This window comes from Phyllostomus hastatus, unplaced genomic scaffold, assembly GCF_019186645.2.
Source record: "Phyllostomus hastatus isolate PE091 unplaced genomic scaffold, TTU_PhHast_1.1 phas_scaffold_1674, whole genome shotgun sequence".
NCBI classification, from domain to species: domain Eukaryota; kingdom Metazoa; phylum Chordata; class Mammalia; order Chiroptera; family Phyllostomidae; genus Phyllostomus; species Phyllostomus hastatus.
In genome coordinates, this window is record NW_025334011.1 from 4,497,256 (window position 1) to 4,512,445 (window position 15,190).

The 15,190-nt window shown below is 36.9% G+C and overlaps 1 protein-coding gene across 1 annotated transcript in view; it reads right to left on the reverse strand.

Annotated features, from left to right (window-relative positions):
• The window catches only part of SDAD1 (SDA1 domain containing 1), a 32,126-nt gene that overhangs the window by 15,716 nt on the left and 1,220 nt on the right, over positions 1 to 15,190 (reverse strand). The window contains exons 2-12 of the mRNA XM_045858005.1: positions 13,422 to 13,526; positions 12,893 to 12,991; positions 10,409 to 10,519; positions 7,883 to 7,954; positions 7,695 to 7,795; positions 6,892 to 6,949; positions 6,200 to 6,274; positions 4,949 to 5,050; positions 4,310 to 4,379; positions 2,956 to 3,059; positions 751 to 808 (exon numbers count right to left, since the gene is read on the reverse strand). Of these exons, the coding sequence (XP_045713961.1) occupies positions 751 to 808; positions 2,956 to 3,059; positions 4,310 to 4,379; positions 4,949 to 5,050; positions 6,200 to 6,274; positions 6,892 to 6,949; positions 7,695 to 7,795; positions 7,883 to 7,954; positions 10,409 to 10,519; positions 12,893 to 12,991; positions 13,422 to 13,526 (955 nt within the window). The remainder of the gene's footprint in view (positions 1 to 750; positions 809 to 2,955; positions 3,060 to 4,309; positions 4,380 to 4,948; positions 5,051 to 6,199; positions 6,275 to 6,891; positions 6,950 to 7,694; positions 7,796 to 7,882; positions 7,955 to 10,408; positions 10,520 to 12,892; positions 12,992 to 13,421; positions 13,527 to 15,190) is intronic.

The following is a 15,190-nucleotide window of genomic DNA, read 5'->3' on the forward strand; positions in this document are numbered from 1 at the left end:
AATAACTAATAATAAAGTCAATTATAACAATATAGTGTAATAAATTTATGTGAATGTACGTTCTTCTCTCTCAAAGTATCTTACTACAAGGTACTCGCCTTTTCACTGAAAGGAAGTACCTGCACTTGAAGGACACACTTTATAGTACTTCTCAGAGTCACTACCTTTGTGCTTTGGGCCATTAGTAACTAAAATAAGGGTTACTGGAACACAGTCACTGTGATACCCTGACAGCCAATCTGATAACTGACAGCTACTAAGTGACTAATAGGCAGGTAGCATATACAGTGTGGATGTGCTAGAAAAAAGGATGATGCACATATCAGGCAGGACAGAGCAAGACAACACAAGATGCTACTCAAAATGGTGTGCAATTTCAACTTATGAATTATTTCTGGAATTTTCCATTTAATATTTTTTGCATCTTGGGTAACTGAAACCACAAAAAGCAAAAGTGCAGATAATGGAGGGTTACTGTGTAAGAAAAAGACTTGCTCTGAAAAAAAAAAAACCGAACAATTTATTGGTCCATCCCCTCCCATCTCCAATAATTGTTTTTTAAAGTTGATAAACAGAACAATTAACACATGGCAGATTCCAGAAAGAAAACACAGGGCTCCTCTCCTCCTCTCTGAAACAGGACATAGACTTCACCCCTAATTCTTTGTCTTTACTAAATTCCAGAACCAAAAATTCTGATGGTTATTTTAACCCCCAGGCTCCAAAGGAAGATGGCAAGAGAAGGCTCACCTCTTTGGTGGGGCTGCAGAAACCTTTGCACGAAAGGATAGAAGTTGAAGAGAAAAAGCTGTGGGGGGAAAAATGCACTGACTTTAATATTTATGTAACTAAAGCAATTATATCACCAAGTTCAATTAACTGGGAATCATTTTTTTCACTTTTTTTTCTCAATAAGCATTCATGTTCCAGGATAATTCTAAGTACTACATTAGCCAAGGAAAAGAAGGCTATGCTGCTATCCTAATTATGCCAAGGAAGAAGAACCAACTTTATTCTGTATGCAGAATAAGCCAGGGGGAAAAGATAACCAAAATGCAACATTTTCTACTTTTAAAATTGGTGTGGCTGCAGAAGTAATTTTTTAGTCTTCAGAGGTAAAGATGATTATAGGAAGGAATAGCATTCATTTTAAGTCTCCAAAGCAAGGGACAAAACAGTCATTCAAATCCGAATAGTATCTAGCATATAGTGGTACACGTCGTTAATTCATTCCAGAACTCAAGACAAGTGCTGGAACCGACAAGTACCAAACGATGAAACATGTTCTCTTGCAGGGCAGTGTCGTGACTCATACAACTTCTAGCAAGTGCAACGAGTCCCATGCAAGTGCAGAGAGCTGAAACATTTTTTTCCTCAACAAAATGCAACGAATACAGGATGTGACAAGTCCTGAAGCTCATGAGTACTGAGGTATGACTGTAATCGGATCATGAAAACTGACCACAATTCTGATACCAGACCAACCACTCTGGAAGAATTACTCTGAGCTGTACTTTAAAGAAAAAAATACTACCACTCTGGAGTCTACCTGTTAAAGGTAATATGGGTCCAATTATTAAAGTAATTGCAATTTTTAACTTCAAGAAGAGAAACTTTGGAGGTAGACTGGTCTTTTTTCAAAGTTCATCACGTGAGAATGATTTTTTTAAAAATTTTAGCCAGAGTAAAACCACAGCCAGAGAAGTAACAGGGAAGACTTGGCGTCAATATAAGGATGGATGTTCAACTGCAGACAGCTGTAAACACTGGCAACATTTCCATCACTCTAACCATGCTTAAATTACAACTCACTTTTGCTTTCTTATCAAGCTGAAATTCATGCCAAACATAGAATTACCATACAAATATATCAAGAACTGAGTTGGTAATACTATGTTAGGTGTGTTGACCATGGAGAAAAAGCAATTTATTCACCAAAATGTTTTTTTTCTTTCTTAGAGAAAAGGAATGAGTACTTGCACTCATATGTACTTTCATTTTTAAGTTGATGTCTATACTGCTTTTCAGTAAACAAGCCAAGCCTGTTATGTTTTTTTCATTAAAAAATGTTTTTGAAGCAAGAGACTCAATGATTTTTAGAACAGCAGTAGTCACAAGAGCAAAATAATAGGGAACAACCTTAATGGTCATTTCTTTATGGCCTAAGAATTTGGCAATCTCTTCCACAATGGCATTTAGTCCAAAAGTATGTGTGAAATACACTATACACATATATACACGTTGTACCACCAAAGAGCTCTTGCAATCTAATGTAAAATAAATAAGCACAGAATTCAGCTTTACAAACATGACAATCTCCCACTAGAGTGGTCTGAAAGTCAGGAAAGCTGTGAAGGAATAAATCAACTGCAAAATGTAGTAATAGTCAATAAAAATATGTAGGTTACGCTGGCTCAGAAAAACATGTATGTGGAACCAAGTTCAATAAAGAAAGTAGAAAAACAGAACACAAAATAGTCTATCCATAATCTGAATATATATGCAATTTAACATCCATACTTATTGATAAGGAAACAAAATAATAAAAATAGATATTTTCAGAGTGGAAGACTTTATTCTTCTCTAAGTTTAATGAATTTAAATGTTGTGGTTGGATAAAATTAAGCCACTCCTCTACCTTAGTGGCTTTCTTTTTTTTACCAAGAACAACGCTATTTCTGCCCTGACTGGTGTGGCTCAGTGGTTTCGGTATTGTCCTGAAAACTGAAAGGTCGCCAGTTAGATTCCCAGTCAGGGCACATGCCTGGGTTGCGGGTGGTCCGCAGTTAGGGGCAAGAGGCAACCGACTGATGTTTCTCTCATGCACATCGATATTTCTCTCCCTCTCTTTCTCTTCCTCCCTTCCCCTTTCTCTAAAAATAAATAAATAAAATCTTAAAAGAAAAAGAATTCTTTATCTACTATCCACCAAGAGAAACACAATATAATTCAAACCTCGTGAATTCCCACCAATCTGGAAATGAGGTTCATGAGCATCATCTTCACTTCAAACCTCTCCTTAGAGCTCTCTAGCTGCTTTAGCAGTTTTTCTGCAAAATCTAAAAAAGAGTATCAGAAGTACACTGTGAGTCCATGGTCTGAGCAACATTATCTACAGATACAGAGACAGGCAGTGGTTACAATCAGTGACTCTGACACGGCTGTGCCTGAAATCACTGTGCTGAGTCAGGATGGTAAAAACAGCACTATGGCAGGTGAAAAGATTCACACACAGGTCAACATGGCTTCCACAATGCCCAGAGTTAAGTTTTTTTTTAATCATTGTTCAAGTACAGTTTTCTCCCTTTCACTCCCATTCCAGCCCCCGCACCCAACCCTCCCCACCACCCTCCCCCACCCAGAGTTAAGTTTCAAGGATGCTTAAGATTTTTAGCATCAGTGTGGTGAGGAACTGTTTAATAGGTGCTCCACTTAACAGCTCTGTTACAACTCCTGCTTTTCAACGTGTGGTCCACAGACCACCAGCAGCTGGTACACATGGCAGCTTATTAGAAATACAGAATCTTGGGCCCCACTCCAGACCTACTGAATCAATCTGCACTTCAACAGGATTCCCAGGTGATTCATATGTACCCTCAAGTTTGAGAAACAATGGCTTAGGGGTCCAACCCGCAGCCCATGGGCCACATGTGGCCCAGGACGGCAATGAATGCGGCCTGACACAAAATTGTAAATTCAATTAAACCTTCTTTTTTGCTTGTCAGTTTTCGTTAGTTTTTGTGTATTTATTGTGTGGCCCAGAGATGCCAGAAGTTTGGACACCCCCGGTAGAGAAAAGGCTAGCAAACACTACTGTGTATGAGAGTACACAGAGCATTAAAAGTTTCAATGCCCAGCTGCGCCCAACACCAACTCATCAGTCTCTGGGGATAACAGGACTCAAGCTCCAGTATAGTTTATATGTTGTCTATGCGACTCCAATTTGCATTCCAGTTTGAGAAGTAGTGTTCTAGAACATGGTTTCCCAAACTTGGTTTCCACAGATTGAATAAAAAAGAGGACCAACAAAAAATTGTCAGTTTTTCATTTTGTCAAGCACAATGTCCTACCACTACTGTGTTTGTTAAAGGTAAAAATCTCTTCCACGTTTTTCTTATATTGCTGTGGACTCAGAATCACTGCTTCAAAACATAATTCTCTAGGCTACAACCAAATAGGAACAACTAAGGATTGACTGATTATCTATTAAGCACCAGGGATCTTATATTCCCTGGTAGCTCTGAAGGTAGGAAACTAAACAGGCAGAGATCAGACCAATGAGGAACTTTGGAAGTCATAATTATAGTACCTTGGGGATCATGAATCAAGTGAATAGCTGAAAAGTTAAACACCTCTGGTTTTTTCTTCTTCTTTTGTTTCTGAAAGAAAAGGAGAGGAAAAATATTTACCTTCTGAATTACAGTAATGAGGCCCTTGGGGTTAAATGTGCTAATGTACTAAAAGTTGTTATCAAGTCCACATAATTTAAAAAAAATATTTGTTCTCAAAACCTTTCTTTCAACTGGAAGTACAGATGGTTTCTGTCTTTTAAGAATCATCTATTAGCACCTGTAAGACTTAAAGGAATTTGGAAATAGAAACATTAAAAACCACATAAGGGTCAAATTAATGATTTCCAGAATAATCAGCAAAAAATATGAGATGTACTTTTTTGTCCGTCCTCTTCTGAGAAGACATGCCTATCAATGATACCCTAGTACAGGTCATCTCAATCAGAACAAGTGACAAGTAAATTTAATGAATTAATGTATTTGTCACAGATTTTGCTAGAGCTGAAAATATTTATCTAAAATTAATGCTTAAAAATTCATTACACATTTATAAGACTTTCAAAAGTGTGATTTATTTCAAATTCCTAAAAGCTTTGGTTAAAAGCCTTTTCTACCGCCTAACCATCCCCACCCTCGTTCCCTGGCACAAGCCGCACCCTGAGCACTTTCATAGCCTTCTCCAGCCTCTTCTTGTGCTTGGAGCTCTTCTTCCCTGTGGCATACTGCACCAGCAGGTCTCGTGCTGTTGGTCCTTCATCCTAAAGAAAAACTACTTTGTAAAACTGTAAATAAATAAAATATGCATAGAAACTAAGAGTAATCCTTTCAACTGCTTCTTCATACTTATACTCTGCACACAGCCACAAAAATAGACATAACTTCTAAAATTCAATAAAATACTTTTTCACGTGAACAAACAAGCACATACAAAGATTTTTCACTGCAGCACTGATTATTTTTGTATTTTCCTTTTGTATTTTCACTGAAGTATAATATATTGACAGAATCCAAATGTTTTTATTTGGAAAAAGAAACTGGAAACAAATATTTATCAACAGGAAAATGCTCAAACTATAATACATTCATACTCAGAAATATCATGTAAAGGTTGAAGGCATAAGACAGATCTATATGCACTAACAGAATAAGATCTAAATGGACTGGTACATCTACATATACATTGACACAAAGGAAGCAAATTGCTGAATAATCATATATTGTTTACACATATTTAAAGAAACCTACTGTACCTATAAGACAATATACACACATACATACATAAATGCAAGGGGAAATAAAATAAGTTTTGGTGAGGAAGGAACTGGAAAGTGGAGATAAGACAGTCAAGAAAACTTCTATTTATCTGAAATTTTTTACAATAAGAATGTAGTAAGATAATATCAAAATAAATTATAGTATCATATATTCTAGTATTCTTGTTATCAAAATGCTAAAATGGGAAAATTGTTTTTATCTTTTTAAATTTTAATACAAAATATTTTTAATAAAGAAAATTCCATTAAATTATATATCTTGATTTCCCCTTTAAAGATGCCACGGTATCACTCCTCTCCATTACCCTACTCTGAACTTCTAAGATGTCGGCACTCACCTCAAAAATGTGTTAGCAGCAATTTTCATTCTAAGTTTATATAGTGAGATGCAGGTATTACTTTAGAACTAAGAAGGCTGAGTGAATCTAAAGTTTTATTAGTGACTTAACCAACCTTACTGATTTAAATGACAGATTGCAAACAATAAAATCTCAGCACTAAAGAACTCAATAAAAGATAAAGGTAACATGTAAGCTTCTTTCTAACTTAAATAATCATAGATTTTATAATAACAAGAGAAACAATGAAATCTGATTAAATGTAAAATTCAAAAGCATCTGTGATTAAACTGACCTCGGATTCTGAGTCACTGTCCTGCTTCTCCTCTTCATCTTTCCCAAGGAAGAATGTCAGAGCAGCAACTAATATCTAATAGTCAATCAGAACAAAGTCAATGACTCATCCCACCTTACAGTAAGAATGAATACCTCTGTCTACTCTTTACACATGAATACACACTAGAATCAGAACAGAAAAAAAAGATTATGGGATCTGGGTTCATTCTGTTAATTAGAACATAATATTTTTATAACATTACTTGTCCTAAAAAAAAATAATTAAAAAAACCTTTAGGTAAAAACATTTAGGCTCTACAGTTATTCTTCAAGCAAAATGTCAAGAATTTCCACATCCTCCACACACAAAAAGTGACATCACAGCCCTTTTAATAGAAAGCAAACATACCTTGAATTTCTTTCAGCTGTGTCTGAGCCCAATAAAAGAATAGTTAAGATTTATAGAACAAACATGAATGCCAAAGCTACTGTTTAACACACAGCATTTTAAAAACTCATAATAATTTTGTCTGACTCCTCTAAAGCACACACCGATGAACCAGGTAAGCGGCCTACACACAGAGAGCACTGGTAACATGAACTGTGTGTCTCTGCCCACTCCCTCTTCCTCACATACCACCTCCTTCACCCTCCATCTGGAGAGCAGACCGCCGGCATATGGTGCCTTCACACAGCCCTGCAGGCACTCACCTTAGTGACCTTAGAGAAACACGCAGTTGTGATCACATTGACAGTTTTGGCATCGTTCCTGGGGGAACACAAATGAGTGTTTTAATGACATAGGAACCTACTGAAGAGAAGTGAAACAAAAAAAGCAGAATAAAGAACTATTAATACGGCAAAATTCTAACAGTAAAAATTCATGCTAAAGAAAAGGCAGAAAGAATTATTATAAACTATTAAAAATGTCTCTGGGTAAGTGGGACTGTCAATAGTATTTTTAAAAAACATTTCCAGCTTCTCCAAAGTTTCTGTTGTCATGTATACTACCATTACAGTTTAAAACAATGAGTAAGAAAAGCAAAAGACATCAGGTGGAAACACTGTACCAACAAACCAAATTCATAAAACACTATATTTTACAAAAATGGGATAAACTGACTTGAAAATCTTCAGAGTGTCAAAGTGGAAAGAGCACAGATCTCGGAGTCAAACAGATCTGGGTTTCAATCTCAGCTCTGCCCTTTATTATCTCCTAAACTTAAACGCTATGCACTTCAGTTTCATTACCTATCAAATGAGAATGATTCCAGATAAGCTGCATTACTTTGTTCTGAAGGGTGAACAAAATAATAAAAAGTGTATGTGCTCAGCAAGTGGTAGCCCTTGTCCTTGCTAGTTATTTGGATTGTCTCTATTTTTACTTCTGACTTAATCTCTAACACGTATATTAAAAAGCTCAAGATCAAGAAAAATATTTGTATATACGCTCTGTAGTTACTACAAACGAACAAAAGATTCTATTTCTTAAGAGACAAATACATATATATTACCAGATGTTTCTTCGGTAGAGTTCAATCATCACATCCAAGGATATCTTGGCTGCAGTTGCATTGCTGTCTCTTAACATGGTGTACATGAAGTTTTGCAACACCTAAAAACAAAAAATAAGAAAGAAGCCTTAATATACTCACTGATGGTGGTACCATGCTACAAACATGGAAAACAGAAGGGTACTTACTACATTCACTTTATTGTTCTTGTGTTTTGCATTTATATTTTTGATATCAGTCACGATATGTGTGTATAAAGTCTAAGAAAAAGAAACAAAAACATATACATATTAACCAATGTTTCAAACTTTGATTAATTTCGAGAAAAGTACAAATGTTCAAGAGAATTGAATATTATCTACTTTTCATTTTATCACAAGAGACCAGAAGCAAAAAAAAAAAGCAGCACCTAAAATGCAAAAGGAAAACTGCCCAAAAAAGGTTAAACATGGAGTTACCATATTACCCAAAAATTTCCCACTTAGTTCTATGATATCTGTCCAGAAGAAGTCCAGCCATTGTTAATACAATGATAATGGTTTGTGCAACATTCATATAACCTGGCAGCCAAGGAGAGTGGACTGAACATACTTGAACAATGACGACTTCATTGTACTAGTCAGTAAGGGTGGTAGACGCTATTGAGTGAGCATGTGTATACTGACTGTGTGGCCATTGCATTCAAAATGACTGAGCGAGTAGAGCAATAAATATATATCAAATTTTGTGTTAAGCTGGAATATTCCTCTGTGAAAACTATTCAAATGATTCAGAAGGCTGCAGCTATGGGCAACTGGTGATTGGCAGCTTCACCACAACAACATGCCCACTTATGCTTCACGACTGGAGCAGTTTTTTGGTGAAACATCAAATGACTCAGGTGACTCAGCCCCACTACAGCCCAGATTGGTGCCCTATGACTTCTGGCTTTTCCAAAACTAAAATCACCTTTGAAAGGGAAGAGATTTCAGAATGTCAATGAGATTCAGGAAAATATGACAGGGCATCTCATGGTGACTGGGAGAACTGTGTGAGGTCCCAAGGTGACAACTTTGAAGGGGACTGAGGTGTCACTGTCCTACGTACACTGTTCTTGTACCTTCTATCTTCTTCAATAAATGTTTCTATTTTTCATATTACATGGCTGGATGCCTTCTGGACAGACCTCATATACCCAAGAGAAATAAAAACATATTTCCATACCAATATTCATATAAATATTCACAGCATTATTTAACACAGCCAAAAAGTGAAAACAATCCAAATGTCTATTAGCTGGTGAATGAATGCACAAAATGTAGAATAACCACACATAGTATGGAATAGTATTTGGCAACAAAAAGGAATGAATACTGATACATGCTATAATATGGATAAACTTTGAAAACATTATGCTAAGAAGCCAAATACAAAAAACTACATATTTGCAAACTCTGTGAATATACTAAAAACCACTGAATTGTACACTTTAAATGGATGAATTGCATGTGGACCTCATCTCAATTAAATTGTTCTTTTAAAATAAGAAGCCCTAGCTGGTATGGCTCAGTGGATTGAGTGGCAGCCTATGAATCGAAAGGTCGCTGGTTTACTTCCCAGTCAGGGCACATGTCTGGGTTGTGGACCAGGTCCCCAGCTAAGGGCATGTGAAGGACAACCAATCAATGTTCCTCCTTCATATCGATGTTCCTCTTCCTCTCCTTCTCCCTCCCTTCTTGCCTCTCTAAAGATCAATAAATAAAATCTTAAAAAAAAAAAAATAGGAAAGTTGTGGCCTGGCCACTGTGGCTCAGTTGGAATGTTAGCCTGTAACTAAAAGGTTGCAGGTTCGATTCCCAATCAGGGCATATTCCTAGGTTGTGTGTTCACTCCTGGGTCCAGTCACATGAGGGAGGCAACCAACCAGTGTTTCTTTCTTCCTTCCTCTCTAAAAGCAATGAAAAAATGTCCTCAGGTGAAGATAAAAAAAAAAGTTGCTCCATTTATCATCAGTGTCCAAAAGATGCTCCCACGGACAACTTTAATCCCACAAGTTAGATGAAGGAGTAGAACTGCTAAAACCAAACAGTGGCAGTCTCTAAACACTTTGAAAAAAATTATTGTTAATAAATGTGAACTCAAGCTTTTTTTCCTTAAATTTCTTTCATAAACCTTCAGCTTCTGATCTTACTTATATAAGCAAATACAAAACCACAGGGAAATAGTAACAACAAAAAAAGTCAGTTTCCTGGGGGCTCAGGTTGGGGTGGTTATGGCTACGAGTGTCTGGTCCATGCTCTGATTCAGCGACTCAGTAAAGTGCAGCAGAAAAGCGCTTGGGGTCTGGAGCCAGCCAGCCTGGGTTCACGAGCATATTCCTGCCCCACCTCTCAAAATCCACGTGAGTCTGGGCATGTTACTCTACCTCAGCCTTTTCATCTGTAAAATACTTCTACTACCATTACCACCACCACTACTATTAATAATAAACTCTATGTAATTCTGTGAGTAAACAAGTAAATACTTACAAAGCTCTGAGAATGGTACCTGGCAAAAGTAAGCATTCAATAAGTCAGCTATTACTACCACCTTGCATACACACAATGGTTGATTTTTTTCCTATTAAAATTATTCTTATCTGGATCCAATAATGTGAAGCATCAAGAATTCACTCTACAAGGTGTATGTCACTGTAAGGAAAAATGATATATGAATAAAGCAATTATGATCTTTACCTTTCGCAGCAGCTTATCATGACAACGCAGAAGTTCAAAGAAGAGTTCTAGCAAACTTGTAGGATTGATGAGATTTTTATTTCTCAGCAAGATCAAAGCTTTGCAAAATGTCTTAGGAAGGAAAAGAAAACATACTGTAAGGTAATGATAAAGATAAGAAAATAGAATATAATGTCTCCTACTAACCAGACATTATTCTAGGCATAAGAACAGATAATCTCTGTCCTCAAGGACTTTACACACTGGGGGTGCAGCACAAGAGAGGACAGATAAGCAAGTAAGCTTGCTTAAATGGGAGTATCTCAGACATAAGTGCCACAAAGGAAGTAAAGCAAGGTATATAATTGATACGTCATGGCTACTTTACACAGGGAGGTCAGCATACAACAAAACCCCAGTGATCAACGAATCCAGAAAGCGAAGGTGGGGTAATGATAACATAATACACTAAAATAGAATGATCAATGAGTTTGTGACCTGCAAGGCATTCTTTTGAAGTATTATTAGTACTAAGAATGGCCCAACAGCAGTAATAGCACTCCTGTAGCCAAAATTTTCCCTCTACTTCTCTTCTCCATTAGATGGAACAAATAATCCTTGGAAAACAGTTAATTCCAAGTCTTGGGACAGGAAAAACTGAGTTTGGAAGTATTTCTGCCAGAATGCGAGGATGCTTTCGAAAACATCAGGGGCACTGCTGAGAAAAGAAGCCTCCCATAGGCTAGGTGGTGACAGTTTGAATGTAAAACAGTAAAAATAATAATGCTTTAAAAAGAAACTAATAAAAAGTATACTAAAAGGTACTTACACTGTCGAAGAAAGAGTAACATAAAAATTTCATTTTACTGATTTTATTAAGTAAATAAGTTAATGTACATGGGTATTTTGTTTCTTTCGCTAGAAATAGTCTGCTTCTATCTATGTAATGAAGAAAAACTTAAGAATGATTCAAAAAGTTGTAGAAAAATAGCAAATATAGCAGGTAGAAAATAAGTCCAGACGTTAATAAGAATAGTGGCCACCATAACAGCCAGTTAAATAAAGGATCCACTGGTGTGTTCTAAATAATTCCTCTAAAGAGTAATTCTAGTTACACAGACTAAATCCCTTGTTTCTCAGCAAAGAAATTTCTAATTATTGTTCTAAAAACCTACTAATTATCATACTATAAAGAAACATGTACACATCTTTATTTATTTAATAATGCCTACAGACCAACCTATCACTTGGAAAGACACTAAGTCTCCATACTCAAAAATCTCAAATCTGCACAACCTAGAGGAACTTGAAAATGTCCACAACATCAGTAAGTACTCTGATGGTTTGAATTTGAAGCCTCTGGGGCTGGGCTGCCAGGTCCTAGACCCAGAGAGTTAACTAGTTGACAACTCTAAGCCTGCAACCTTGGTTTGTCTGAGATGGTATTCTTTTTCTTTTGGGCCTAATCAAATTAATAAAATCTTAGAGAAGTATAAACAAAGTTGAGTACATAGACTTAGCATTTCTGTAAGTTTTGTACATAATATCAATAAGGTTTGTCATCCTAATATTTATGTAAGTTCTACTTGTGGTAAAGGCATTTGAAAAGCTGATGCATAAAATTTTAACAGCCAAAGGCTGGGTCCCTAGAAGCAGAGTCCAATTCATCACAGTGGTTTGTCTGGGGTGTTCTCTGTTCTAGACGGGAAGTGAGTAAGGCAGCAGGAGAGGGCAGAGAAAAAAAAAAGCTGAGCGAGGACAAGTCCCTGGCTGGCAGTGAGCTTTACTCCGAACACAAAGAGATCCTAGAGCACAAACTGCAACACAAAGTGGGGCCCGCCCTGAGGGAAGGGGCTGGGCGTTCGTACCACTAGGTTGGTCAGGTACTGGCTGTGAGTTGCAAGGGCAACCTCCCAGGTGAGAGATTAGTGGAGGACAATAATACCGCAGAGAGAGGGCAGCTGGGGGCCACTGGGTAGGGGAAATGGGTTCCCTGGCTTAGTAAAGAGGACCTGGGCCAGGAGCCAATGTCAACCAATAAAGTGACAATGTTTAAATGTTCAAACTGGCTACTTAATGAATAAATGTATTAGAATAAGCAGTATACAAACAGTAAGTTATAATTAAGGTTCTTCATGCACATGAGATTGGAATGACTAGAAGGAATCACCTATTCAAAAGAGGGAAAAGACCTCCTGGGAGGGTTAGCATGCTGAAAGAACAGAAAGATCAGAGAAAGGAGTATAACAGAAAAGATTGCAAGATAAAACAAAACAAACAAAAAAAAAAAGGCTGGAAGCAGATCATGTACGGACTTATAGGCCTTGATGAGTTTGAGTTTTATTCTAAGTATAAAGAAGCCACAGGAAAGTTTTAAGAAAGGAGTGACACATCCTGTTTTACATTTTAAAAAGAGATTTAGGTGAGAGGCTATATTCATTTAAACACGTATCATACACATACAACAAACATAGCACAAATTATCAATACAAATACTGGCCCTACCATTCGAAGATCTGGATCCAAGACAGTGTGATTGTAGGAAAGAAGCTCTTTCAGCTCTTGAGGAAAGTTACTTAAATGTTCTGGGTAGCAGTGACCAACCTGTAACAAAGCAAAGAATCTTCTGAAGTCTCTTTCTCTCCTATAATTCATATGCACATATTTCGGACTTTAGAGGTAGATGGTTCCAAATCACATCTTTTTCTTCAACATGCCAACTTCTGTGACCCCTTTCATACTTCCTCTAGTCTTATTAAAATATGTGTGACACAATTTAGAATCTATTTTATAACGAATTTGAAGAAAACAAATAGTTTGAAAGTTTTGCTCTGGGTGGTTCTGTGAAAAGCTCTTGCAAAATCTTCTAATTCACCATACAGAGAAAATAAAATTTGCAAGAAGGGAAAGTAAAATTTTTTTAAAATACAGCTTCCACTTTTGAGTGGAATGAGGTTGAGTATTACTGGAAAAATAACCCTGCAAACTGTGTATAACAGCTGGTATTTGTTTTATATAGAAATTATCTTCTTACCTGTGCCATAAACATCACCAGCTCTGCCAGCTCTTTGCTGGGTTTATTTGGTTGCAATTTGAAAATCTCCACATTGGATTTATAGTGATTATACTGCTGCAGAAACTGTAGAAAAATAAAATTTAAGTTGGTCATCTTTTATTATATGACTTGCTCAATACAGAATTAAAAATTCTAGCTCAGTGGATTGAGCACGGGCTGGGAACCAAAGTGTCCCAGGTTCGATTCCCAGCCAGGATACATGCCTGGGTTGCAGGCCATAACCCCCAGCAACCGCACATTGATGTTTCTCTCTCTATCTCCCTCCCTTCCCTCTCTAAAAAAATAAATAAATAAAATATTAAAAAAAAAGATTAAAAAAAATTAAAGTAAAAGTCTTTGATAGTGGCATGGAAAAAAACATGTCACAGAAGTATGCAGAAACACTACTTCTTTCTTGCCTTCATGCTTCAAAACAAGTTCTGAAAACTGCACATCATAGATCATCTAAAGATCCTTTCCTTTACTGTTAGAAATTTAGGTGATGTCGTGTAACAAACAGTGAAGCCAAAAGTCAAAAACTCAGATTCTGGCCCTGTTTTGACATTTATCATCCAAATGACCCCTACTACATTGTCTCTGTATACAGAGCACTCACATCTGTGCTCTAAAAAATACAGTGTCAGAAAATATAAATTATGTATTTCTCAAGTACATGAAGTGCTCCAGTCAAAATTCCTGTCTTCTCGTAAATACTAAGATTTTATCCTGGAGTTATAGAAAGGGTATGTTAATAGCCAAAAGTAATAGACACATAGAAATAATGATAATAGCTTCCTTTTATTCAGCACTTGCTATGTGCCAAGCTCAGTGTACATGGTCTCATTTAATTATGTTTAATCGTAACAATAACTCAACAATCTAACACTGAAACACCAGGCATCAGCTGGTTCCCTGTACCTACTCTCCATCCCAGACCACAGCTTTAAGGAGTGTGTTTGTGTATGGGAGAGTGAGAGACAGTGAGACAGGCTGACATTGTGAGAACAAATGTTTCTTTATGTTATAAGCCCTAAAGAATCTAGTGAACTCCAAATTCATATATCCAACTACTTGTCCAATATCTCTGTTTGGATGTCTACCAGGTATTTTAAAACATAACTCTTGAATTCCCCAACAAAATTGGTAGGCCTTCAGTTTTCTCCAAGAGTAGGACTTAAGTCAGAGACCTGCATGCAGCCCCTACATACTTCCAGTAAGACTTCTCTCAACTCCCTACCACCACTGACAGGAGTAAGGAGAATACCCCAGAGCTCAGTATGCTCCTGGCAAGAACCTTACCCCACTTCTTCCCCACTCCCATGCCACCCAGCCACCACTGTCTGCCTTGAGATGACCAGGGCATACTCACATCCAGTTTTACTTTCTTCATAGTCCTTACCACTATATGTCTACCACCACTAGAACATAAGTCCAAGAGAAGGCTCTCATACCTGTCTTATTTATCATGGTATCCCCTACACCAGAATTATACTGACACACAGTATGTAAAATATATGTGGATTTGCATATGTATTTACGTGAATAAAAGAGCAATTCCCTGAGGTAAGAATTATCTCTTCCTTACATATTAAAACAGGCTCAGGGACTAATGCTCCCTAGTAACACAACTGGTCAACAGCAGGATCAGGATTTAGAGTTAATTTTGAAGCCAACACTCTTAAATACAGCACTACAGACTCTCAACTATTACTCTGTCAATGGTTGTGTATCGTACTTTACACATCTTA